Source organism: Camellia sinensis, chromosome 1 (genome assembly GCF_055761805.1).
Source record: "Camellia sinensis isolate YWXY chromosome 1, ASM5576180v1, whole genome shotgun sequence".
In the NCBI taxonomy this organism is placed as follows: Eukaryota; Viridiplantae; Streptophyta; class Magnoliopsida; order Ericales; family Theaceae; genus Camellia; species Camellia sinensis.
Genome location: NC_138961.1, coordinates 2,721,185 through 2,745,293, shown reverse-complemented (window position 1 = coordinate 2,745,293; position 24,109 = coordinate 2,721,185). Strand labels below are relative to the sequence as shown.

Sequence of the window (24,109 nt, the reverse complement as noted above, 5' to 3'; positions counted from 1 at the left end):
AATGATGAGAATCGTATTTAAATGGAATGAAATCCCTCATTTTGAACATAATTACAAGTTTGTGCATCATTTTTAAATAAAACCTTTTTTATTATTATATTTAAGGGGATTTCATTTTTTATTTTTTATGTTTTTGTGTAAAGAGATCATCACCTCTTTGTGTTTTGTAGGGCTGAGGATTCACCATTTACAATATTTTCTTGAATTAAGACCAGGTTTATTTCAACATAGAACAAGATTCTTAATTTATACACACACCACACAGAATGATTAGTACTCTCCCCATATTATACATGCTTGCATATTCTCATACCCTATTTATTTTCTAATGGATAAATTATACAAATATTCCTTATAATTTATATGATACATTAATTTGGTTCATATTATTTTAATTTGCTTGATTTTGTTCTTAATTTAAGGGATTGTGTTATTTTAGTCTAAAAAATAAATGTTGTTAAGTTTGGTGGATGGAAAGTCAAGCAATGTGTCAATTTGATAATTGTAATTTACATAATATGTCAATTTGGTCCCTGTCAAAATCGAACATATTAAAACAACAGGGATCAAATTGACACATTCTATAAATTACAGGAACCAAATTGACACATTGTGTAAACTAAAGTAACCAAATTGACACATTGTATAAACTTTCCGTCCACCAAACTTAACAACAGTTATTTATTGGACTAAAATGACACAATTTGTTAATTTAAGGGGCAAAATTGAACAAATTAAAATAACAAAAACCAAATTGACACATCGTATAAATTACAAGGACCATTTACATAATTTACCTTTTTCTAATTAAGACGAATATTTTACTTTTTAGCCATTAAATTGACTTTTATAAACAAAGCACCCCCAAACTCTTCTCAAAGTCTTTAAACTTCAAACTCCCAGTACCCTCCTCTCTCTGTGTATATATATATGTGTGTGTTATTAGACTGGATTGAGTTCTGATGATCTGGATCCCGGTGTTCCTGATAACTTCTTCTCGTTCTTAGCTCTCTGCAATTGATAAAAAATATGGATGTAAATTCCATTAATAGGATAATTATTATAAATCACGAGTTTGAATCTCATAAAACTCTTAACACTCTCATGCAATTCTAAAGTCATATTTAATTGCCGGATTAAGTTGACTGAGATTATACTGAGACGTGTCTACTAGATTTAAATGCAAGGAAATTAAAAATAAAGAAATAAATAATTAAGAGCAAAGAAGGAAGGGATGTTACGAGAGAAAGTTGAATGTTTTTCCAAGCCTTGTCCATCTCTTCAAACACGACATCTATAGTAGGACGGCCTCTGCTGGATTTGGCAACACAAAGCACTGCTATTTGTAAAAGTGATTCGAAATCCACGCTGTTTGTACTTCCATTCAGCCTCGGATCTTCAAATTCTGTCAACGGTCTCTTCCCTATACTTACATCCTTTGCCTGCAATGCATTGCAATTTTCATTCTTTCATTACTATATGAATATACAATGTGTATTACTTGCACAAAATTCAGTTACATATTGCAGACTAGACTAGTAGTACCTTTCTTGTAAGTTGGTCTCTGGCATCAAGATCAAGCTCAATGACTTTTTGTCCAGATAGAAGTTGGAGAGCAACAATGCCAAAACTGTAGATATCACTGGCACAAGTGAGCTTTGCATTGCTCATGTATTCTGGGTCCATATACCCTATGGTTCCCCTCACATCTGTGAACACTTTGCTCTCCTCCATGCTCAACATCCTCGCTAACCCGAAATCAGATAGCTTTGGATCCAAGTTCTCACTCAATAGTATGTTTGTAAGCTATCATCATAACCACCGAAACCAACATCCCACATCGTCAATTAACAACCATATACTATTTACAAGTATTTATTAAAGTGTATAAGAACCTCAATTAATTAACAACCTTAATGTCTCTGTGAACAATGCATCCATCTATATAATGATGCAGATATCTGAGTGCAAGTGCACAGTCCCTTAGAATCTTTACTCTTCTTCCCCATGTTAGCACTGTATCTTTCCCTGAACATACATACAATTTGATCAAAGATTATCACAAAAATGGGTGAAAATGTTAGGCTTGTACTTTTGCTTCTTATTTTTTTTTTTGGTTACCCGAAAAGGACAAAAAAAAGGGGACCTTTTTTATTATTATTATTATTATTGGCGAAAGTTAATTGTTAGATTAACACCTATGGGAGGTAGCCTCCCTATCCTTGCAAAACATCAAGTGATTGTCTCCTAATTCAACTCTCCCTTAAGAAAGAAGAGTTAAACCAATGACCTTCCCTTGAGACTAGGTCTCGTTTGGGAACAAACTATTTTAGTAACTTTTTAATTTTTTGGCTAAAATATGAGTCAAAAAAACTTGTATATTTGGAATGACTTTTTGATTTTTTATGAAAAAAATGTGTAAAAAATACAGAGAAAATGAAATTTTTGATTTTTTAGTATAAAAGTTATATACTCTTTGATTTTTTTAGTAACTTTTTCACTTTTAGACTAAAACTATTATTTTCCAAATAAGGCCTAAGTGAACAAATTAAATTAAAACACAGAAAGTTCATGCAAACTATACTTTGTGCGACATTTTGTGTTTTAATTATATGTGACTCGTATTTTTGATGAGGGAGATATACTTAGGAGGTGTTGAGCTAGATTTCCATTCGGACAAAATTCATAGACCAAGTACTGCTCGCCATCCTCGACGCAGCAACCAAATAGACAAACTAGGTTTTGATGCCGGACTTTTGAAAGGTTTTCGACTTCGCGCGTAAATGAATCGGACGTGTTGCTCCTATATATTTGCTTGATCGCCACTTCTTGTCCACTCGGTAAAATGCCTTTATAAACTTGCCCCGCGCTTCCTTGCCCTAGGAATACTTTTTCACTGCTAAAATTTAGCGCATTCTCAATCTCGGCCTTGGAGAATCGATAGAGACTGGACCAAGTTTTAATCTGTTTCGTTTGGAAAGATTTAGAATAATTTTTTTGATTCCTGGTGACACATTTGATCAGTATTACTACAAACATCATTCCAGTTATGGCTATGAAGAATGCTAATAGTGCTTGTGCCGTTGAAGCTGATTAAAAACAAAAAAACAAAACAAAACATCTGTGAGCAAAAATTGTTGCAAGAGGATAAATAAATAAACAAACAAATCATCAACATGACAAAATAATTTCATGTAAATTTAAAAATATATATATATATATATATATATATTTCCAGATGGACTTACTTTTGATTTTGATGAAACCAGGATCTGTGAAAAAAAACAAGAAGAAGTAAAAATCAGTAATTGAGTCAAAATCCGGAGTAATTAAGTTGGTATCTAACAAATCCAAACAAATTTCTTCAAAGCACAAGTATAACTATGAGGTCTGAACCATGTTTGGATACGAGGACTGGTTATAGTATACATGATTTGCACTTCAATGTTCTAAAACTATTGAGTTACAAAAATTAGCAGTTCAGAATCAATTACATTCAATAATAATATGGGTTCCGTGACCAAAAAACATTATAATTGACGATATTGTATGTAATTTAGGACAAATAACAAATAGTTGGTTGAGCTCTTACCCAAGGCTTCTAAAACTTCCAAACAACTATAGAAATCATCAACCGAGGAGGGATTCGGATCACCCAATATCCCAGCAGCAACAGAGGTAACACCTGCCATGACGCATATGGCTTTCTCAGTATTGTTTTTGTTTATTTGGAGTATAGTCAAAAGTTCATCCCTCAATAGTAGTATCGAAGCAGAGCAATTTTTGCAAGACTGAGAAAACGCCGAAGAGTTGAATTGACTACAATTTCCCAAGGCTTCTCCATATATCTGTAATTGCGAAATAGCAGACAAATTAAGTGTAGAACATTGACTACTTCCATAGAAGAGTTGATCAAAGCCACACGATAGCTCCCAAACAGACGGTTGTTGCAAAAAGGAATTGGTGCAATTAACCCATTGATTTTGGTCGATGAAGATGCTGTTGTTGTTGCCTTGATTGCTAAGTTTTGCTTGTCTGGCTAATGCCAGTGACAACTCGGTGAGGGGGTCTCGACAGCAAAGAGTTGTTCCGAAACTGTCCCAATAATTGATCTTTTTTTGGTGGCCGATGCATTCCCCGGTTGGTTGGTATGGAAATGTTGTGAAATTTAACTCACAACCTGGAGCTGCATCGATGGAAATTGGTTATCTATATGTATGAATGTTTCTGTTTTTTTTTTGTTTAATGAATGGTTATATGATTGTTACCTATTGCATTATATGCTATGTATGATTTCATGACATATCGGTCAATACAATTTGATATCACCCGTATCGTATACAGGGGCGGAAGGAAGAAGGGTCCACGGAGGTCAAGTGCCCCCCTCGGTTTTGAATTTTTTTTTTTTTTGAGGACAAACATAAAGAAAATATTTTAAATAAAAAAATTTATAAAAATATTATTTAAAGTGAAATGTCAATGATATTTTTAAAATTATAAGAACAATAATGATTGTTTGGATTGAAAATAAAGAGACTACGATATTATTATCTATGAAAATTCCAATATAATGGTGATATCTATCATTATTGACATACAAACATAATTAATCCCAATGAAAATATAAAATTTATTGAATTGTTAGTTATATTTGACATGTAGGGTTCATCCTCCATGTGTTTCTTTGCTATTGATTGGTGATATTACATGTCAATAATGACGTAGTATGACTATTATAGTGAATTTTTACACATATTTTGTATAAAAAATTACTTTATCATTATATAATTTATTTTAAAACTTTATATCCATGACTTTTTTTAATATTGTTCATGATACACTAATTACAAATAACATTCACTTTGTTTGGTTTGAGTTTTCTAAAAACACTTTTCACAAAATTCTATTTTTTTGTTTTCCGTATTTTTTATTTTTACTGAATTTTTTTAATATTTTATACATTTTTTTAAATTTTTAGACATACCTAACATAAATACACTTAAAAAGTATAATTTTTGCCAAAAAGATCTTTAAAAAATTCACTAAATACCAAAAATATAAAAAAAAAGATATAAAAAATAGTACATTTTTCGTATTTTTATGTATTTATTAATTGTTTAAAATATTTTTTCACAAATAAATTTTTTTTTAGATACATTTAAGTAAGATGCATCTAAAAAAGTAAAAAAAATGTTTAAAATTTTAAAAATATTCACTAAAAACAAAAAGAAATACGAAAAATAAAAAAAAAACTCAATTTTCAAAACAATTAATTCAAAAAACTCAAATCAAACACATTGATTATTTTTTTTAATCTTTCTTGAAGTCAATATCAAAAATTTATAAAAAATATTTTTATAAATATTTTTAATATTATAATTAATTTGTGCTCCCTCTAATTTAATTTTTTTTGATTCCACCGCTGATAGTATACTTACCGTTATTTAAAACCACGGATCAGGCCTACTTTTGCCACACCTTATTCACATGCCTTCGCTAATACTCTTTCCCAGTGGCTTTGGACTTTTTGCGACAACATGCTGCTGATGTAGCTTTTAGTAGAGTCGATTTGTTACGAGAGATAAATTATTATTCCGTATGTTTGGTTTCAGTTTTTTTGATTAAATTTTTTGAAAATTGAATTTTTAAGTTTTAGTGTTTTTTTATTTTTAGTGAATATTTTTAAAATTTTAAACATTTTTTTATAATTTTTTAAAATGGACTTTACTTAGATGTATCTAAAAAGTAAAAAAAAAATTTAAAAAATTAATAAATACATAAAAATACAAAAAATGTACTGAATTCTCGTTTTTGTTTTTTTGTATTTTTAGTATTTAGTGAATTTTTGAAAGGTTTTTTTCACAAATTTTTTACTTTTTAGGTATATTTATGTTAAGTATGTCTAAAAATTAAAAAAATTACTTAAAATATTAAAAAAATTCAGCAAAAAGAAAAAAAATATGGAAAATAAGAAAGTAGAATTTTCTGAAATTTTTTTTTGAAAAACTCTAACCAAGCAATTTTCCAAAATTTTTATATAGAAGCTCAAAGAATATTGTCATAGTGCTTTTTTGTAATTATATGAGACAAAATGAGGGGTTTTGTTTCAAAATAATAAGAATCGGATCTTATTATTTTTCGTATAATCTGAAGGGATCCCCTTCAGATTATATGCAAAATTTTATATGGGGCAAATTATATTAAACCCCCTCAAATTATCAACCATTAATACTTTACTTTCTTAATATTTTAAACCCAACAGTTATCCTCTTAAACTATTTGAATTTGAACATTAAGTCATTCGGTTAGATATTTGGATGAAAATTTGTCAAGTGTTGTGTACATAATGATCATATTAAAATTTAATGACCAAATTACCTTATTTTATCTTTTGTAAAAATTTAATATAATCATCTTGTGAACAACATTTGATAACTTTTAGCAAAAAATGAAATAGACAGAGAAAAAGAATTCACTTTATTTTTTTATATTTTCTCATGAAATCACTCCATCCAAACAAATTGTAGGAGAAAGTACCTGTAACCGAGATGGTGTGAACGAAAAATGATGTAAAGAACAAGAAGAATAGCTTGCCCACTGATATCAACCACTGATATCTTGTTTTCATTTCCGCTGCATATGCTTGCCCATAAATAAAAACATGAAGAAAGAGAGAGCACAAACAAATGAAAATGAAAAAAAATTCAATTCTCTCAGAGACAAGTGTGTGGATGATGAGATATATAAAGGAAAGGGTGTTCCTCAATTGGATCGACATCGAATGGATATTCTTAGTTTAATAGTATTTCCTTGTGTTGTTTTGTGGGCGTGACTTTTTGTAATATTTTTATAGACCCAACTATTAAACCTCGAAATTGCTGTTGTTTTTAGTGAGTAAAGTAATGTTTTGTTCGGTTCTTGGTTTAACAAGAAACGACCCATTCATTCACCCTTCATTCTTCTCCTCCTCATTTTTAATTCTTCTTATGCATATATAATAAAGATATATCTATTATATTTATACTTTTCACTTATCGTTAAATTATTTATTTAATCTCTAAATTATCGATTGGCTAGGGGGATTTATTGCTGATTATGGTGTCCCTCTTATGGTGCTTGTCTGGACTGCTATATCTTATATATACCAAGTAATGATGTGTCCCAAAAGGAATACCAAGGCGGCTTTTCAGTCCAAATCCGTGGTCTCCTGGTGCATGCTCAAATTGGACTGTTATCAAGGTGCTTCATTTACTTCATCTTCCTAAGGAGAGCTTTTTACAATTTTTACTCTTTACTTTTGAAAATCATACTCTGTACTTGCACAGCAAATGTTGAGTGTGCCCCCACTGTATATTGTTGGAGCATTTATTCCAGGAACTATGATTGCGGTGCTTTATTACTTTGATCACAGTGTTGCATCTCAACTTGCCCAACAAAAGGAGTTCAATCTGAAGAAACCGGCTTCATATCATTATGACCTTCTTTTGGGCTTCTTGGTAAGAAGCTATATTGGCCATAGAACTGCAGTTTCTTCACCTTTTTTTTTATTTCTTCATTTTTTTATTGAATTTTATTCAATTCAAAGTTCACGCTAATAATTGAACTAGAGTTTTTGGTTATAGTGAATGCAGCTTTTCGTTTCCAGCCTGACTGTGTTTTCTAACCAGGTCATATTACGTGGTCTTATTGGCATACTAAAATCTTATTAAAATATTATTTAAATTTAAAATGAGCCCTTCATTCCAATTCCATTTTAGACCTCATTGGTAGTTGAATCGACCGTGATGTGTGATAAAAAGGCCACAAATGTTATGAGAAAGAATAAAGAGGGATATGGTAAACCATGAATAAATTTAGAATAATATTATATATATATATATATATATATATATTAATTGGTACTGACAGATGATATGACATAATTTTAGAGATTTTGAATATTTGTAACTTGTATAATAAGTGAAATCATAATTTTAAAGTAATAATGTCGTAATATATATTGATATACTAATTGATATATCAATTGATGTATGTAACACCAACGATAAATTTAATATTAAATTTTTTTTAATGGTTTGAATCAACATTTAACATAATTGATTAATGTATTGAAAACTTTTCTTAAAATATTTTTATACTTTATGCTCTATTCTATGTACCTAGTATTATTTTGAGAGAAATTATTTGATTATTTTGAAATAATACTTTATATTATTTATCATTTTACACTTGTCATTATTTTTTAAAAATCTAACAAAAAATATTAAATTCACTACTTTAATCAATAAATATCAATCGGTGGTGTTACATGCACCCATTAGTGTACTAACTAATGTACCAACACTAGTTATGACATTATTATTGACCTTACTCATTAATCACATTACAAATACTAAAAACTTCTTAAATTATGCTACAACATCAATTAATATACTAGTTAATATACTAATTAATACATATAACATTATTCAATACCGATAAGTTGAAAAGCTTTGTGTATTTGTCCCAATGTTTCCAAATAATTTTTTATTTGTTTTTCCAATTGGTAATCAGGAATGGGCAATCTATCAATGTTTGGAAGGATTGGTGGTGTGGAACTAGTTCCTTTGAGGCTTCTGTGTTAGTGACTAATCCTCCCTCCCAGATCACTTTCTTAGAATGTGCTAATGTGAGAGAGCTGCTGGGAGAGAATGGTAACTGGTATGAGCCTCTTGTGAATTCCATGTTTCCATCTCACCTGTCTTATATTATCTTGCATATTGCCTCTCCAAGAAACCTGAGCAGGGATCTCCCTTTGTGGAAGGGGACTCCAGATGAGACTTTTTCTGTCTCTACTGCTTATGAGGCTATTTTGAATACTAATAACATTGAAGAGGACTGGAATTGGTTGTGGAAACTCAGAATACCCCACAAACTTAAAGGTTTCTTGTGCATGGCAAGCTGCTCATTAACCACATGAGACTAAAAAGAAATTTAACTCAGGATGCTAAATGCCCCAGCTGTGCTAAGACTGAGGACATTCGGCATCTGTGTTAGAGACTGTTTTAAGGCCAAAGAAGTTTGGCTTGCTTTGTTCAACAGACAGTGATATTTTGATATGAGAAGGAAAAGTTGAATGGAATGGTTCATGAGCAATGTGGCAAAATAAAGCTCATTTTAATGCTGACCTCTCTTGGTATCTAGTGTTTATTGTAGCTTTGTGGAAGATCTAGAAAAACAGGAATTTGTTTGTGTTTGAAAGAAAAATCACTGGCTACCAAGAGAGTGTCAATTTCATTTTAGTCTATTATAGAGAAATTCATATAGCTTTCTTTAATTCTGTTCCTGTCTCTAGACCAACTTACCAAATTGTCTCTTGGATTTACCTACCTGCAGGAAAGCTGAAGCTCAACACTGATAGAAGTACGAAATTAGGAGGAGGTGGAGGCTTTGGAGGTCTGGTTAGGGATGAAAGAGGGGCATGGGTCTGTGGCTATTACGGCAGACTTCAACCAAGGACCAGCTTGGAAGCAAAGTTCTGGGCAGTGTACAAGGGACTAACAATAATCCTGCAACAAGGGTTAAATGATGTGATTATTGAGACGGATGCAACCCAAGTTGTGCAACTGATAGAGGAAGACATAGTTGAAAACTGCCCTTTCAAGACCGTTGTAAAGGATGCAAAATTTTTGCTCACAGGCTGCAACTGCACGGTATAACATGTTTGGAAAGAAAGTAACTTGTGTGTTGACGCTCTTGACAAACTTGAAGAAGCCCAATCAGAGGATATACTAGTGGTGCGAGAACCCCCAGTCGGGATCAAAAGTTTACTTGTTGCAGATATGTTAGGTCGTTCTTTGGAACGGACTTGGTCCTTTGTTTTTATTTCCAATGTAACTACACAAAAAAAAACAGAGGATAATTTACTATTTTAAAATTTTCTTTCTTGAAAAAGACAAATGTGCATGCAAACTATGGGTTATTTGGAAATTTAGTAAAAAGTCAATTTTTTGATTTTTTAGCAAATTCTCTTAAAAAAATCACAAAAAAAAAAAAAAAAAATTCAAAAAAATCAGTTTTCTTGCAAAAAAAAGCCAACCAAAAAAAAAAAAAAATTCAAAAAGCCAAATTTTTTTTAATTTCTCAAAACATCCCCTATATTACACAGGCGTGTTAGGCAATCGTAGATTTTATTTAGACATCATCAAATCTCTCAATTCACACTATCAAATCTCTCGATACACACCACTTTTGGGAATAATACCAAATTACCCGCTTCTCTGTCAAACCCTAAACCTAACCATCCACCGGCCGCTACCCCTCTCCAGCCGCCTCTCTTAACCATCGCATCCGCCACCATCACCTCTCCAGCCGCCGCCCTAACCCAACATCACCACACACCGCCACCATCAACTGCTGCTACCCCTCCCTAGCCCTCCTCCTCCTCCGGCGATTCTCTCTAGCCCCTCTTCGCCACCCATCTCTCTCTGCTGGTTATGACGATGTTGATCGGGCTGCGATGGTAATTGAAGAGGGTCGTGGTAGTGGTGGTTGAAGATGGCAGCCGGAGGTGGCGGAGGCTGGTGGTTAGGGTTTAGAAAATTGTCTAAAAAAGTAATTTGATTGTGGGGGCAAAATGGTAATAAAAAAAATAGAGTGACGGGAGTGTAGTGAGAGAGTATTGAAGGTGGGTATGCAAATAGGAATTTCCCTACGTTACAGGCCTTGTTTCCACACGATGTCTTATCCGAGTTTGAATTGAAGAGTGTTTTTTTTGTCTCATTATGATTCCTTCAAATTGTCTCTCTTCAACTACTACTACTCCTTGCTGCAATGAAAATCATCTTCTCCCCCTCCTCATCTACTTCCCAAGGTTTGCTTTCATTAATCACACCTCTCTCTCTCTCTCTCTATATATATATATATATATCTATAGCTATATCTATATCTATATCTATGTGTGTGTGTTCACACTTTATGATACGCTTAGCGCATTGCTTTATAATTTGGTTTGTGTTTGAAATTCGCGTCGATTATGAAATTGTTTGTTTTATTGTGGAATAATAATTGAGTCCATCAATATAACTGTGACCGTTTGATAAATTGTTTGTTACTTGTGTTACTTTAAATTTTGTCAATTTTTTTTTGTTGTGTTCTAATCATATTATTGGTACCAATTTTTTATATTCTTAGCAGAGAAATTACTTTTTTCCATGAATTCTTGTCAAGCTCTAAGTTTTTGTAAATTTTGGCAAAAATGTTCTTACTCAGGGGGTTGGTTTGGGAAGGGGTTCTGTTGTGACTTTTTAGTTAAAATATAAGGTGAAAAGAATGAAATGTTTGGGAATGAATTTTTGATTTTTTTAAAAAAAAAGTGTAAGAAGTAGAGAGAATGAATGTTTGACTTTTTTGTTTGGTTTTTTGAGTTTTTTTAAGTAGCTTTTTTGGCTTTTCAGCTATAATAGCCTATTGCCAAATGCAATAGTGTTGGCACTTGTACGGTTGCAAAGGAACCGAGTTATTCATGAACAAGCTCGGTTCGGCTCGGCTCGGCTTGTTGCTCAGTTTGGTTCGTTTATCTTTATTTAAATTATATAATAAATATATTATTTATATATTAAATAATATATAAATAATATTTTTTATTTAAATAATATAAATAATTTTTTTAAAAAAATTATCGAGCCGAGCCGAGCTCGAGCCTAGTTTCTTATCGGGCCAAGCTCGAGCTCAATAAACGAGCTCAATAAGTAAACGAGCTGAGCTCGAGCTCAGCAAAGCTCGGCTTGGTTCATTTGTAGCCCTAGGCACTTGGCAGTGCACAAGCATATTATTCAGGTTTCACTCAAACAAATAGTAGAAGGAAAGTAAGAAGCACATAAAGCAAGGCAGAAGGGAAAATTTTGTAGCAAGTCCTATCCTACTTTTCCCATGATGGAAATTTCATGACAAAAGTACAGACTTAATTGATATTTTCCCCTGAAAGAAAGAAGGCTAATGTAGAAAGATTCATCATTATAGTAGTGGAGATTAGACCAGCAGACATTCTTCTAGGAAATGTTAATTCAATTTGATCAAATCAGATTAGGAATCTAAAACTGATAACTCTCTTAATTGTATCCGATGATTGATACCTTGAGTCAAATTGTGACAAGTGCTATGCAGAGTTGCTCTAAACTGTGTCTCTGAAAACACCGCCCTAAGAGTAGAGGGTCTTTCTCCACCTTGGGCACACTTATTTTTACAGTTAATTCCTTTCATAGTTTTATGCTAAATGTCTTTTTCAATATGGTAATCTACCCTTTTTAATATAATGTCTTTGAGAATGAAATCATTAGATTTGTATAAGGAATTAGGTTGGGTGGAGAGGGAATTGGTATCTCCTATATGCAGTTTGTGAATGACAGAATTTTTCCTTCTTTATCGAAGGATTCTAAAATCTAAAATCTGAGTAGCATCCTAAAATTGTTTGACATTTGTTTGAGCCTAAGCTGAATATAATGAAGAGCATTTAATATGTTTGAAATGAGACTGAAAATCATTGTTATCTTCTTATAATTTGACTTTTGATATGGAGGTCCATTGAGATTATACATATGGGTGACAAATCTTCTATTTAATTCTGAGGCAATTCAGACTGGGATGACTCAGTCTGTTTAAGCTCGCTTTTGGTTGAGTTTTAAATTGAATTTAATATGAGATTGTTGGTTATTAAGCCCCACTTGCTTATTTTTTAGCTGAAGAATAAGAATAGTGAGGAAAAAAAGAAACAAAAAAAAGAGGGAATTACAATTCAATGTATTTTATAAAAAAATAATTACAAATACATTGTAAATCTTATAATTTTAATTATTAATATTCATAAAGTTTACCACTGATCTGTAATTATTTGTTTAAAACTACACTGATATATCTAAAATTCTCTCAGGTTGCATTTAGGAGTCAACAGATTAAATTATGGCACTTTCATCACATTTAATCTACCTCTCTAATGATGGAAGCATTGGCTTGTGTGCCAGACGACAACTTACTTGTGAAAGGCTTCGCAGGAGAGTGGCTGATCCTTGTTGTGTGGTTAATGTGAAAATGCAACCCAATAGAAGAATTCCGAAATACTTCGGCTTGTTAAGATCTTATAGGATACCTTGTGGATTGGAATCAAAATATTCAAATCTTCTCTCATGTGGGTCGATGAAGATCTCTTCAGTTTGTGAGAATAGTACAAGTATACCAGAGGTAGCTTCTCAGATAAGCTATATTTGCTATTTGTTTTCCGGGTACAAACTTTCTTTTCTTGTTTTAGTTTTTCAAAAAAAGTTACTGTTCTTCCTTTTCGTTTCTTTTTTGGTTTTCTAGGAAAAGGGGATATTTGAATTTCAAATGGAAGTGATAATGAGTGTTCTCAAGAGCCAATTAATCAAAGTAGCTGTCGTAATGGCTTGTACATTCTTGGTCATTCCAGCTGCTGATGCTGTAGATGCTCTTAAGACTTGTTCTTGCTTACTGAAGGAGTGCAGGTATTTCATCCAGATTAATTAAATTGTTAATGGAACTGGTAACTGGTGTCTGATTACTTAACCAATGATTAAACAACTACAGTTTCCTATTCTTATCTCGAGAATAAGTATTAGAAAGGAACTTTGCTTGTACGCTTCAGTTGGCTTTACCAAGAAAATTGGTTCGACTCCCACGGCGAACTTTTACACTTTTTTTCGTTAAGCTTTAGCAAGAAATTTGGTTATCTTTACACTATGATCTTGGTTGCACGACGTGGGGGTAGGGATGGGAGCGGGGGCAGGGGTAGAGGAGCGAGGGCATATTGAAGTTTCTTAGGTTGGAAGCGCCTATGGGAGCATGTACATATTTATTTATTAAATATAGAAAGATATTCTAACAATTATTTTTTTGTTGCTTAGTTGTAATATATGTATTATTAAATATAAATAAATATTAGAGATTCATGTCAACTATAAATTGTCTTTATTAAGTATAAATAAATATTATATAAATAGAAACTACTAGTACAAGTTTAAGTTGTTTTTCTTTTGTTTTTATGAGATTTATATGTTTGAAAGGTTTCTATGTTAGTTAGGAGCGAGTTTCTTTCTTGACGGGAGCTAGTTTATTACAAATTTCTTGGAGCGCAGAATCGCAGTTCTTAGTAAGGAACGCCACTCGAGTAGAAGGTTCATGCTACTAAGCCTATGATACATTGGTTCTTGTAGAACTTGAGTCAGAATTCATGACAACTATTTTCTTGGATGGTCATTGAAAAAAAGTTACAAAAGTTTCTTGGGAAGAAAATTGTTGGGATGGTGCTCTCTAGGTTGTGTTTTTGTAGCATTATTTTCATGTATTTTCTCATTTTCCTCGTTTTTTAAACTTCTCTTTGTCTATCATTTAACTAGTAAGTAGTAAGTCATAAATGACAGAGCTATTCATTTCCTGCAACATATGGCCATCTTATTTCAAAAGATATCCTTATCTGATTAAATGAGACTATTGATCTTCTTAGGGTGGAACTCGCCAAGTGCATTGCAAACCCGTCATGTGCAGCCAATGTTGCTTGTCTTCAGACCTGCAACAATCGACCTGATGAGACCGAATGCCAGGTTATTTCCACAAATTCTACCATTATGTCCTTGACACTCTGTGCTTGAAGGAAATTAAAACAATTTCTTTGCCCATCTCTTTTTGCAGATTAAATGTGGGGATTTGTTTGAAAACAGTGTTGTTGATGAGTTCAATGAGTGTGCAGTCTCAAGGAAGAAATGTGTGCCCCAGAAATCTGATGTTGGCGAATTTCCTGTCCCTCATCCTAATGTTTTAGTTAGAAACTTTAACATGAAAGATTTCAGTGGGAAGTGGTTCATAACTAGTGGTTTAAACCCGACTTTTGATGCTTTTGATTGCCAACTGCATGAGTTCCATATGGAATCCAACAAACTTCTGGGGAACTTGACTTGGCGAATACGGACTCCAGACGGTGGCTTCTTTACGCGATCAGCTGTTCAGAGATTTGTGCAAGATCCTACTCAGCCTGCGATACTCTACAATCATGACAATGAATATCTCCATTACCAAGATGACTGGTATCTTTATTATGCCTTTTTATATGCATTTATACATCCTTCCGTGTGTTTTTATTTATGGAATTTCTTTCTTTCTTTGTCTGTCACTTTTTTTTTTTTTTTAGTCTTTGTCTTTGTGGTGCCTGCTCTAATACCATATTGAATTGTTAACTACCAACTCATCTAAGAGCTGTAGATTCTAGAGGCAGGGGTAACTTCGTATAATCTCAACAATCACAGTGACACTCTTTTCATTGTCAATTTTAATTGCAGTGAAAATAGAGGGATATATTGATGGCAGCGATTATGTTTACCAAACAAATTAATTTTTGAAGTTTCACCCTAAGAAACACTTCTCAACCCTTGTTCGACACACCTCCAAACATGTCCCACTAATTTTTGAATTTTTCTAGATTTGAACAAGTTTTAGACACTTGCAGAACATGTATATCACTTAGACATATATGAAATACGATGCATTTTGAATAAAATAATTTAAAATCCCACAGTTATTTATTTTTTTGTAAATTTATATTTGTTCTTCTCTTTTAGAGTTTAAAAACTGGTGTTACATAACATTTTTTGGTCTTTCAATTAAATAGCATATATGTGACATAATAAGTGTTTATCCTAATATATGACATATAAATAAATATGAAATTATATATTTTGTATCCTTCATGTGTTGTGTCTTACATTTTTTTTGAAAATTTATGTGTGTGATATCCTTGCTTCCTAGATTTCTTCCAATTTTACACTTCAATAACAACATTCTAGGCGAGTTGAAACTTGACCTGACATTAATTTATTGTACTGATTGAGTTACCAAGTTTCCATGGTTATGTGGCTTTGTTTCTCATATATGTATTTGGGCTTAATTTTTGTACTCATGAAACTTTGAACCTTATCAATCTACAACTTAGTTAAATGATCTGTGCAGGTATATTTTGTCCTCCAAGATAGAGAATAAACCGGATGACTATGTATTTGTATATTATCGAGGCAGGAATGACGCATGGGATGGATATGGTGGCGCTGTTGTGTACACAAGAAGTGCAGTATTGCCCAACAGCATTGTACCCGAATTAGAAAAAGCAGCTCAAAGTGTAGGACGGGACTTCAGCAAGTTCATTAGAACTGACAATAGTTGTGGGCCGGAACCTCCCCTTGTGGAGAGACTGGAGAAGACCGTGGAGGAAGGAGAGAGAACAATCATAAGGGAGGTTGAGGAGATAGAAGGAGAGGTGGAGAAGACAGAGATGAACTTGTTAGGTAGGTTGCTGGAAGGATTTAAAGAGCTGCAACAAGATGAAGAGAACTTCCTGAGGGAGCTGAGTAAGGAAGAGATGGATATTTTGAGTGAGCTTAAAATGGAAGCGAGTGAGGTAGAGAAACTCTTTGGACAAGCACTGCCACTGAGGAAACTGAGATAGAATACAAGGTCCAAGAAAGAAAAAAGTAGGTGATGTTTCAATTTTTAAATTTTCATTAAAAGTTTGCAAAATTTATTAATTTATATTAGTATTTTTTTCACATGGTTTTTGACATACTAATCTTGCAAGTACATGTAATCATTTTGTCCTCACTTATCCACATAAACCCAAGTATATGCAATCTTCCTTCTCACACTTACTAGCTAGTTATAGAGCATATTGTCACGTCCCGCCAAATTACCTAGACATAATTGCCTACCAAGAGGAAGTCTCAATGAAGGGAGGCTAATGGAATATTCTGGAAGCTCCTGGAAGACTCGAGAAAATATGGGAATATGATACATAATTCTATAATGTACATGGAAGGATCTAAGAAAAGGTTCTAGAGTATTCGAGTGATATTAGAGGGATGGAAGCAATAGAAGCTTCTAGAACCCTCCTAGAGAAATGGAAGTGGTAAAAGATCCTTGTACCTACTTCTAGAAAGAGGTAGATGTTTGTATAGATGTTTTTAGGGAGAATTCTAGAAGCTTGTTGTAGGATAAGGAAAGCTTCCATGAGAAGCTTCTTCATAGTCCTTTTCTTGTATGCTCAGGAATATTCTAGAAAAGACCTAAGATGCCTATAAATAGGAGAGGAGTTCATTTATTTCATCCATGATCCAAAAGTTGTAAAGCTTTTTCAAAGTTAATACAAAAGGCATTTTCTCAAACTTTCATTGTCTTCTTACTTGTATTTCTTGCAAATTTGTGAGTTAAGCTCACGCAACATCACCAAGTAACACTTGTGATTGTCTAAGTGCCGCACGGATAGCTTGGAAACAACCAAGGCTGTAACAATATACCCGCCTTAAGGGAAAGTGAAGAATGGTGGTGTATTCATAAACATAATAGATATTCGCTTCCCCTGTTGTCTCAACTCTATCATATGCTTATCCATCAATTTATGCAAAATTAATGGTTTCTATTGTAAATATCTATTAATGACAACACAGATAAACTGCATTGGTCTGCAATTGAAATTGCATAATCCATAAAGTTGCATCTCAACTTTCATACAATCCAAAGAGACACTACCAATTTGGCTAACATTCATTATGATTTCCCACGAAACCTTAGTAGGTAAAATCAAGAAGAAAAGAACAAATCAATTTTAGTAGGACTAGTAAATTAGTAATCTCCTCTTCTCCTGCTGTTGACAAGATCACCAACAAATTTGTCGTCGTCATTGTCACATTGTTCCAATTATACATTGTAAGCAAAATCATAAACAATAGCAATGTGCAAATACTTTGCAGCCTCAGCCTTGCGACCTTCCTTGTATAAAGCACGGAAAAAGCCAATTGATCCCCCATTCAATGTTAGCAAGGCAAAGGTGTACGTGTCTACGTGAAAAGACCAGTAATAGATCACTCTCAATTCATATCTCGCAAGCAGTATAAATGCATCATAGTAATGGGCTTTCCTCTTTGAATCCTTCGGCTCTTTCAAATTTGCGACTCTTTCTAGGTGTTTGATTCCCTCTACATGTCTCTCCTGCTATACAAATGATTGTATTAGTGGTGTTTGGGTGATGATGGTGGCAGTGGCAGTTTGGTGGCATTAATACAACTTTAGTTCGAAAAACGTTTTTCACCTTTTAAAATTATAGGCTTGTTTTTTGTTGAGTCTTAGGCCTTGTTTGGTTTGAATTTAAGAAACATGTTTTGAGATAAAAAGTACGAAAATTTGTTTGATTTGGTTTTTTTTCAAAAGATGTTTTAAAAAATTATTTTGAGAGAGTTTTGAAAAAAGTGATTGATTTGATGTGTATGAGAGAGATATTTGTTTGGAAAATTTGTAAACCAAACAAGTTTTGAAAAAATTTTTTGGAAAAATTTGTTTGGTTTGATTACTTTTGAAAATTTATTTGTAGAGAATTTTTTTCAAAATTTTTTGAGAAACACAAACCAAACAAGGCCTTATTTTCTGTTGTACCATATGTCAGAAAATACAAAAAATATTTTCAATTCAAACAAATAGGGCATTAATGTTATGTTGTACAAGTATGACTAAACTTCACCTGACGTATATAGGCGACGCCTGCCCACTGAGAAGCAAAAATCAAGAGATCAGCCTCCTCAACTTCTGTTGGATGGCCAATGAGAAAAAGTTGGCGAAAATTATAGAAAATCATTTGATTAGCGTGGGGGCAAATAATGCAAATTTTGAATGCTCCTAACCAAATCAAAAGGAGCCAGTGTACGTGATGATCAACAAAAATAGTCATTTTGCAAGCTCTACTCCAAGAAAGATTAAGAGTAATATAACTGCAATTTACTAAAGAATTCAAAATTCAAACCTTGGAGATGGCACGCTCCAAGTATTCTGTAGCCTCTGCAAGCTGTCCACTTTGCAATAGTGTCTGTCCCATAACAATCATGCCTCTCACATAATCGGGATCCTTTTCAAGTGCCAATCTGTAATATTAAATTACTTGCACATTACAACCACATAAGACAAAGCTATTTACCCTAGGAGGAAGACGGATGTTACCGTAGCAATGGAATTGCTCTATCTTTATGACCTTTAGCCAAGAGTGATAACTGTAAAAGTCCCATTTATTAAGATATAAGAAAATGGCTCTCTCTAATGCTCGCATTAAAAACACGAGGTTTATGTTCAGTGGACTCACAACAAGCAGTTCTTGAGCAGACAGATTGTGCACACGAATTTTCCGCTCCTTTCTTAGCAGATCTGGTTGCATTTCTCCAGGTGTATCCATTTCTTCACAATTTGCAATAAGGACTGGAGCCGCCTTGTGAGGTAGCCCTAACTTCTCATGAACACTAGGATGGTTGAGAGAGAGTTGCTGCAAAAGTTGTTTGACATGTTTTTAAAAACTATTTAAATGCTAAAGATGACCTAAACTCCTACTAACGGGCTTACACAGATGCAAATCCCAGAGACTGTACCATGAACCTTAAAAATTTCCAACTACTACATAAACAGAGTATTGTGTCAGAAAGAAAATCAATCAGCATGAAATGAAAGGCAAAGCAAAAATTTGTTGCCAACGTGATTCACTACTGCCCAAGAAATTTCAAATAATGTGTTAATATAGCACAACATGACAACAGGCCAAGGTTGGAACAAGGCAGGTTCATCGCTGCCCAACAATAGAAACTTATACCAACAATGAGAAAAGTTCACGTTGTACGTTACTCAGCTCTACATCTAAAGGGAGAGGAATTACGTTAGGCAGACAGCCAACACAAGCTGCTTTCTTTTTTTTCCAAACCTTTGTCGTAATAGCTTTGGAAAATTCATCATGCTCCTATTCAGTCTTGTTCCCATTCCCACCCCATGCTGGCACTACATCTGAAAATGTATTTTTGCCCTTACAAAAAGCTGCCAAAGGTTAGTTCCAATGTGGTATGTCACTAGAGTTTCGAAGAAAAGGGACTAGAATTCTCCGAATAGTTGTCCTTTCAAGATATTTTTGAAATGAAGTTAAAGGCCAAAGGGTTACGGAGGGGTTTACGATTGGTTTAGGCTTAATAGGGAAGCGTTTTGGAATAAAAAGTGATGAGCAACTCTAGAAAAGTGAGTGGGTATTAGGACATTCTTTGTACACTAGTGGTCACACACCACCTTGTTAAGACACAAAACACATTATAATTTTGAAAAAAATAACTTGGAATTCAACGATAAAAGAAAAACAATATAAATATATACATATTAATCCTTGCTCGTTTAGATTTTGGGAATTAGTATCATGTTCCTTTGTTATTATGTTTAAATGAAACACTCGTATATTGACATTAAAAATATATATAATTAAACATTTTTTGCACGTGTTGTATCCTGCACTTTTTAAAAATTATCATATCAACATGTCCATGTTATACTTCTAATCTCCAGATTGCATAGCCTTTCGGCCATTGATACATCGGTTTATCCACGTAATACATTTTTTAAAGTGGATGTCTCTTGGAAAATATCTCATTTCTTATTTAGGATATTTGCATCAAAAGGAACTTTTGATCTAATTGACAAATTCATCTTGGGAACACCGATCCAAATCAAACTCATCCTTGGGAATATCAGCACCAGAACACGCAATAAAACCTCCAGCACATTGTCAAATGTTTCCTCTATGGGGGTGTTTGTTTTGGAAAGATTGGATATAGGATTGGACTATTAGTTCGGATGGACTAATAGTCTGTTATTTGTTTTAAAAGTTTTGCTCCTGACTATTAGTCTCATATTTGTGGGACTCTACTATTTCATGGGAGAGAGGGTGGGATAGAAACTATGGGATAATTTATCCCATGGGATTAGCTTCTAAAATTATATTTTTGCCTTCTGGTATTTAATTATGTATTAAATTTAATAAAATTCAATAAAATTTAGATGTTTCAATTTAAAAAATAAAATAAAATAATATTATTTAATTTTTATTTTTGTTTTATTTATTTAATTTTTTAAAATAATTTTTTTATAGATATTTTATTGATGTTTTATTTTAAAATCTTGTTTATATTTTTTTAAATTTCATTATTTAAATTTTAATAGATGTTTTATTTTATTTCATTATTTAATTATTATTATTATTTAAAATAAATTTATTTAAAATTTTAATTAAAAAATAACATATATTTTTATTGATATTTAATTTTTTAAAAATAAATTTATTTAATTGTGCAAAAAATAAAATAAAATAAATTTTTATTTAATCTAGTTAAAAATAATTAAAATATTAAAGCTATGTTTAATATTGCTATTATTTAGTAAATAATTGAAAAGGATAAAATAATCATTTGAGTATTTATTCTTCTCTATAATATCCCAAACAAACATTGGGTTCACTAAAAATAGTCCAACCCAGACATCTAATCCCATGACTAAACAAACATAAGAAACAAATCCAGTCCAACCAAATAGTCCGGGGACAATGTATCTCAGGACTAATAGTTCGATTGATTACAATCCCCTTTATCCAGTCCGTCCAAACAAACATACCCTATGGCCATGTTTGTTTGGGCGGACTGGATTAGCATTCCCATGACTAATAATCTTGGGATTACGAATCCGTTGAATCATGTATCCTATCTTAACTAAAAGTCAAGTTTAAAATAATTAGTCCGTACTTTAATTGTTTAACCAAACATCGGATTAATAATTTTATTGGACTATTAGTCCAATCCCAAGCTCATGTCCACCCAAACAAACATGGCCTATATGTAACAAACAAAGAGCAAGGTCTAACCTGAATGAGAGTCAACGAACTATTAGTCAGCCAAAAGACCAAACTCCCCTGCAAAGCAAATAGAATGAAGGCAAGACTTCAAAATTCTGAGCTTTGGAGGAAAAACTCTACTGGCAAAAAAACACAGAAAGATGCGAATATATATGTCATAAGATTGTTTCTTAAATTTTGGTTCCACAGCATTGGGTATGCAGAATTGTATCAGAGGTGATTCAGGATTTAAAAGCATATGCATTTAGATTTCCTAACTTCCCCAGAAATAAAGGTTGTATGGAATCACTCACATCACACCATAGGTTCAACCCTTCTAACATCATTTCTAAGATGGCCAAGTTTGTCCCTTGGAGTAAAATAACTTATGTATCAAATGTAGCTAAGTTGTTCTTTAGAAGAGTCATTAGACTACATTGATTTTCATTGCGTGAGGTAAGGATGTTAAACTTGTTACTTGCATAGTTTCATAGGGTAGAAACTTTGGATTTTGTTTAGGACTAATTTGAAGTTCTCTCCAGCATTGCATCCCCAAAATGAACGCAAACTGAGGTTTTTAATAGTAGTTTGGGAAATTTACATGGATATGCATTATAGGTGACAAACTAGGTAATTGGGATTTAGTGTTGCAACAGTATAATTTGCTTATAAGAGTTCAGGCTATCAGATTACTCATATGAGTTCTTCTGAAATTGTTCATGGGTGCCAGCTCATTCGCTTTATACCTTTACCCATTGTGGTACATCCTTCTAAGCCAACTGAGTCTTCTTCCCAATACATTCATGATCAACATACCGATAAAATGAGAAAAAATGTCATTAGTAATGACAAATGATAATTCTTCTCAACCGGGAAGATTTTTTTCTTTTTCTTTTTTGATAAATAAAGATGGAAGCAGCATTAAAAAGGGCCAACTAAAGGGGGTGCAACCTAGTACACACTATCTATACAAATGAAACGGTTAAAACTTATATGGAATTTAAGTGATCCAAAATAATATTGCCTATCATCTTAAAAAAAAGAGAAGAAGATCAGATATTGAATTACCTGGGGTACACAAAACCCAATGAACATTATAGGTAGTGTCAATATTTCCAAATACAACTTGCAATACTGCACGGAAAAGGCAATCCTTAGAACTTTCCTGCAATAAATAGCATAAGCAACAAAAGGCAAACACGTTTAAAGATTTTACAAGAATTTAGATGGGGGATGATAAGAGGAGTTATATAATCGAAAATCTCTCAAAGGTGATTGTTTCTCCATTTTGAAAAAATTTCGCAGCAAATAGTCTCAACAAATTTAATAAAAACATATGAATGCTTGCTTAATAAGATTTTCAACTATATATCTATGATAAGATAGCAATATTTATGAAACTTAAACTACCAGACATCTTCTATCATCCGCTCACTTTTCCAACTGAAGATGTCCAAAATGAAACCTGATAAAATCATAGGGAGAAAAAAAAAAAGTCAGGCAAAAAAATTATATACCCAAGCAACACTAAGAAAACAAGCTACTGGATACAACAACGCACCAACAAATCTAGATGATCAAAGAGTTTTAGACAGTGCATGTCTGTAACATCACCTACCCCTAAAAAAACATCCGCATTAATAAGATTTTCAACTATAAATCTATGATAAGATAGCAATATTTATGAAACTTACAGGGCAGCACATGCATTGATCCAGCACCTGCTCCTGGAAAATCCATCGCCTACCGTAGCCTTGCAATACAATCATTCTACTTCACAAAAATGTGCAGTATTGATTGGAGTGCCACATAATACAAGTGGACATTATTTTTCAAGGGATGGGGGTGGGGGAAGGGGTCCCCGCAACTCAATCCCGGATTGGTGAGCATGGCTTCACCAAAAGAGTAGAAATTTGATAAGCAAACTACTAGAACAAACATCATATTATAAAAATTCATAGGGGTGAGCATAGCTCAGATTGGTTTTGTTTGAGATAAAATCAGGACCAATCTGTTGTCTACGGTTTTATAAAAATTAGAACCAAACCAATCTATTTAAATCATGAAACCAATCCGAACCAAACCATTTAAACATGGTTCGGCTCGGTTTAGAACCACGGTTTCACATAATCTATTCACAAAAAAAATCATATGACATTTTCATTTCAACATTAATCTACCCATGATTTTTCAAAATATAAACATGCATATTGTTCCACCTTTAACTTAAACAAACATAATATCTAGTAAATAAACATATTGTTCAACATGTAGTAAGCATGAAACTCCCATTAAACAAACATTGTCTATGGCAACAACAATTACAAAACTAAAACTAAAAAAAGCAACAACAAGAGGAGAATGAAATGTTATGAATTAGGGTTTTGGTTTTATATACAAGAGGGT

The 24,109-nt window shown here is 32.9% G+C and overlaps 3 protein-coding genes across 6 annotated transcripts; 1 reads left to right on the top strand and 2 right to left on the bottom strand.

The window, feature by feature from the left end:
• Nucleotides 1–216: 216 nt before the first annotated feature.
• On the bottom strand, nt 217–6,710 carry LOC114301683 (putative receptor-like protein kinase At1g11050). The gene is made up of 8 exons (XM_028246647.2): nt 6,538–6,710; nt 3,593–4,186; nt 3,249–3,272; nt 2,646–3,089; nt 1,913–2,028; nt 1,546–1,806; nt 1,242–1,442; nt 217–1,011 (listed from the first exon to the last, which is right to left on the bottom strand). The coding sequence occupies exons 1-8, from the start codon at nt 6,626–6,628 to the stop codon at nt 943–945; spliced, it is 1,800 nt and encodes a 599-aa protein (XP_028102448.1). The 5' UTR covers nt 6,629–6,710; the 3' UTR covers nt 217–942.
• A 3,452-nt stretch (nt 6,711–10,162) lies between these two features.
• NPQ1 (non-photochemical quenching 1) lies at nt 10,163–16,678 on the top strand. 2 transcript variants are annotated; one of them, XM_028246644.2, is made up of 7 exons: nt 10,200–10,852; nt 11,436–11,548; nt 12,908–13,215; nt 13,336–13,496; nt 14,495–14,591; nt 14,680–15,071; nt 15,991–16,678. In XM_028246644.2, exons 3-7 carry the CDS (start codon nt 12,937–12,939, stop codon nt 16,481–16,483), a joined length of 1,422 nt encoding a protein of 473 aa, XP_028102445.2. In that variant the 5' UTR covers nt 10,200–10,852; nt 11,436–11,548; nt 12,908–12,936; the 3' UTR covers nt 16,484–16,678. The 2 variants fall into 2 exon arrangements, with proteins under 2 accessions (XP_028102444.2, XP_028102445.2); XM_028246643.2 differs by lacking the exon at nt 11,436–11,548 and having other exon boundaries at nt 10,163–10,852.
• A 758-nt stretch (nt 16,679–17,436) lies between these two features.
• On the bottom strand, nt 17,437–23,595 carry LOC114301690 (ALBINO3-like protein 2, chloroplastic). Of its 3 annotated transcripts, none has more exons than XM_082870425.1 (9): nt 23,398–23,595; nt 23,114–23,168; nt 22,772–22,868; nt 21,734–21,781; nt 19,157–19,333; nt 19,018–19,067; nt 18,824–18,941; nt 18,545–18,609; nt 17,437–18,018 (listed from the first exon to the last, which is right to left on the bottom strand). In XM_082870425.1, exons 1-8 carry the CDS (start codon nt 23,441–23,443, stop codon nt 18,586–18,588), a joined length of 615 nt encoding a protein of 204 aa, XP_082726551.1. In that variant the 5' UTR covers nt 23,444–23,595; the 3' UTR covers nt 17,437–18,018; nt 18,545–18,585. The 3 variants fall into 3 exon arrangements, with proteins under 3 accessions (XP_082726551.1, XP_082726542.1, XP_082726547.1); XM_082870416.1 differs by having other exon boundaries at nt 17,552–18,018; nt 18,545–18,571; XM_082870421.1 differs by lacking the exon at nt 23,398–23,595 and having other exon boundaries at nt 17,552–18,018; nt 18,545–18,571; nt 23,139–23,225.
• Nucleotides 23,596–24,109: the final 514 nt, after the last annotated feature.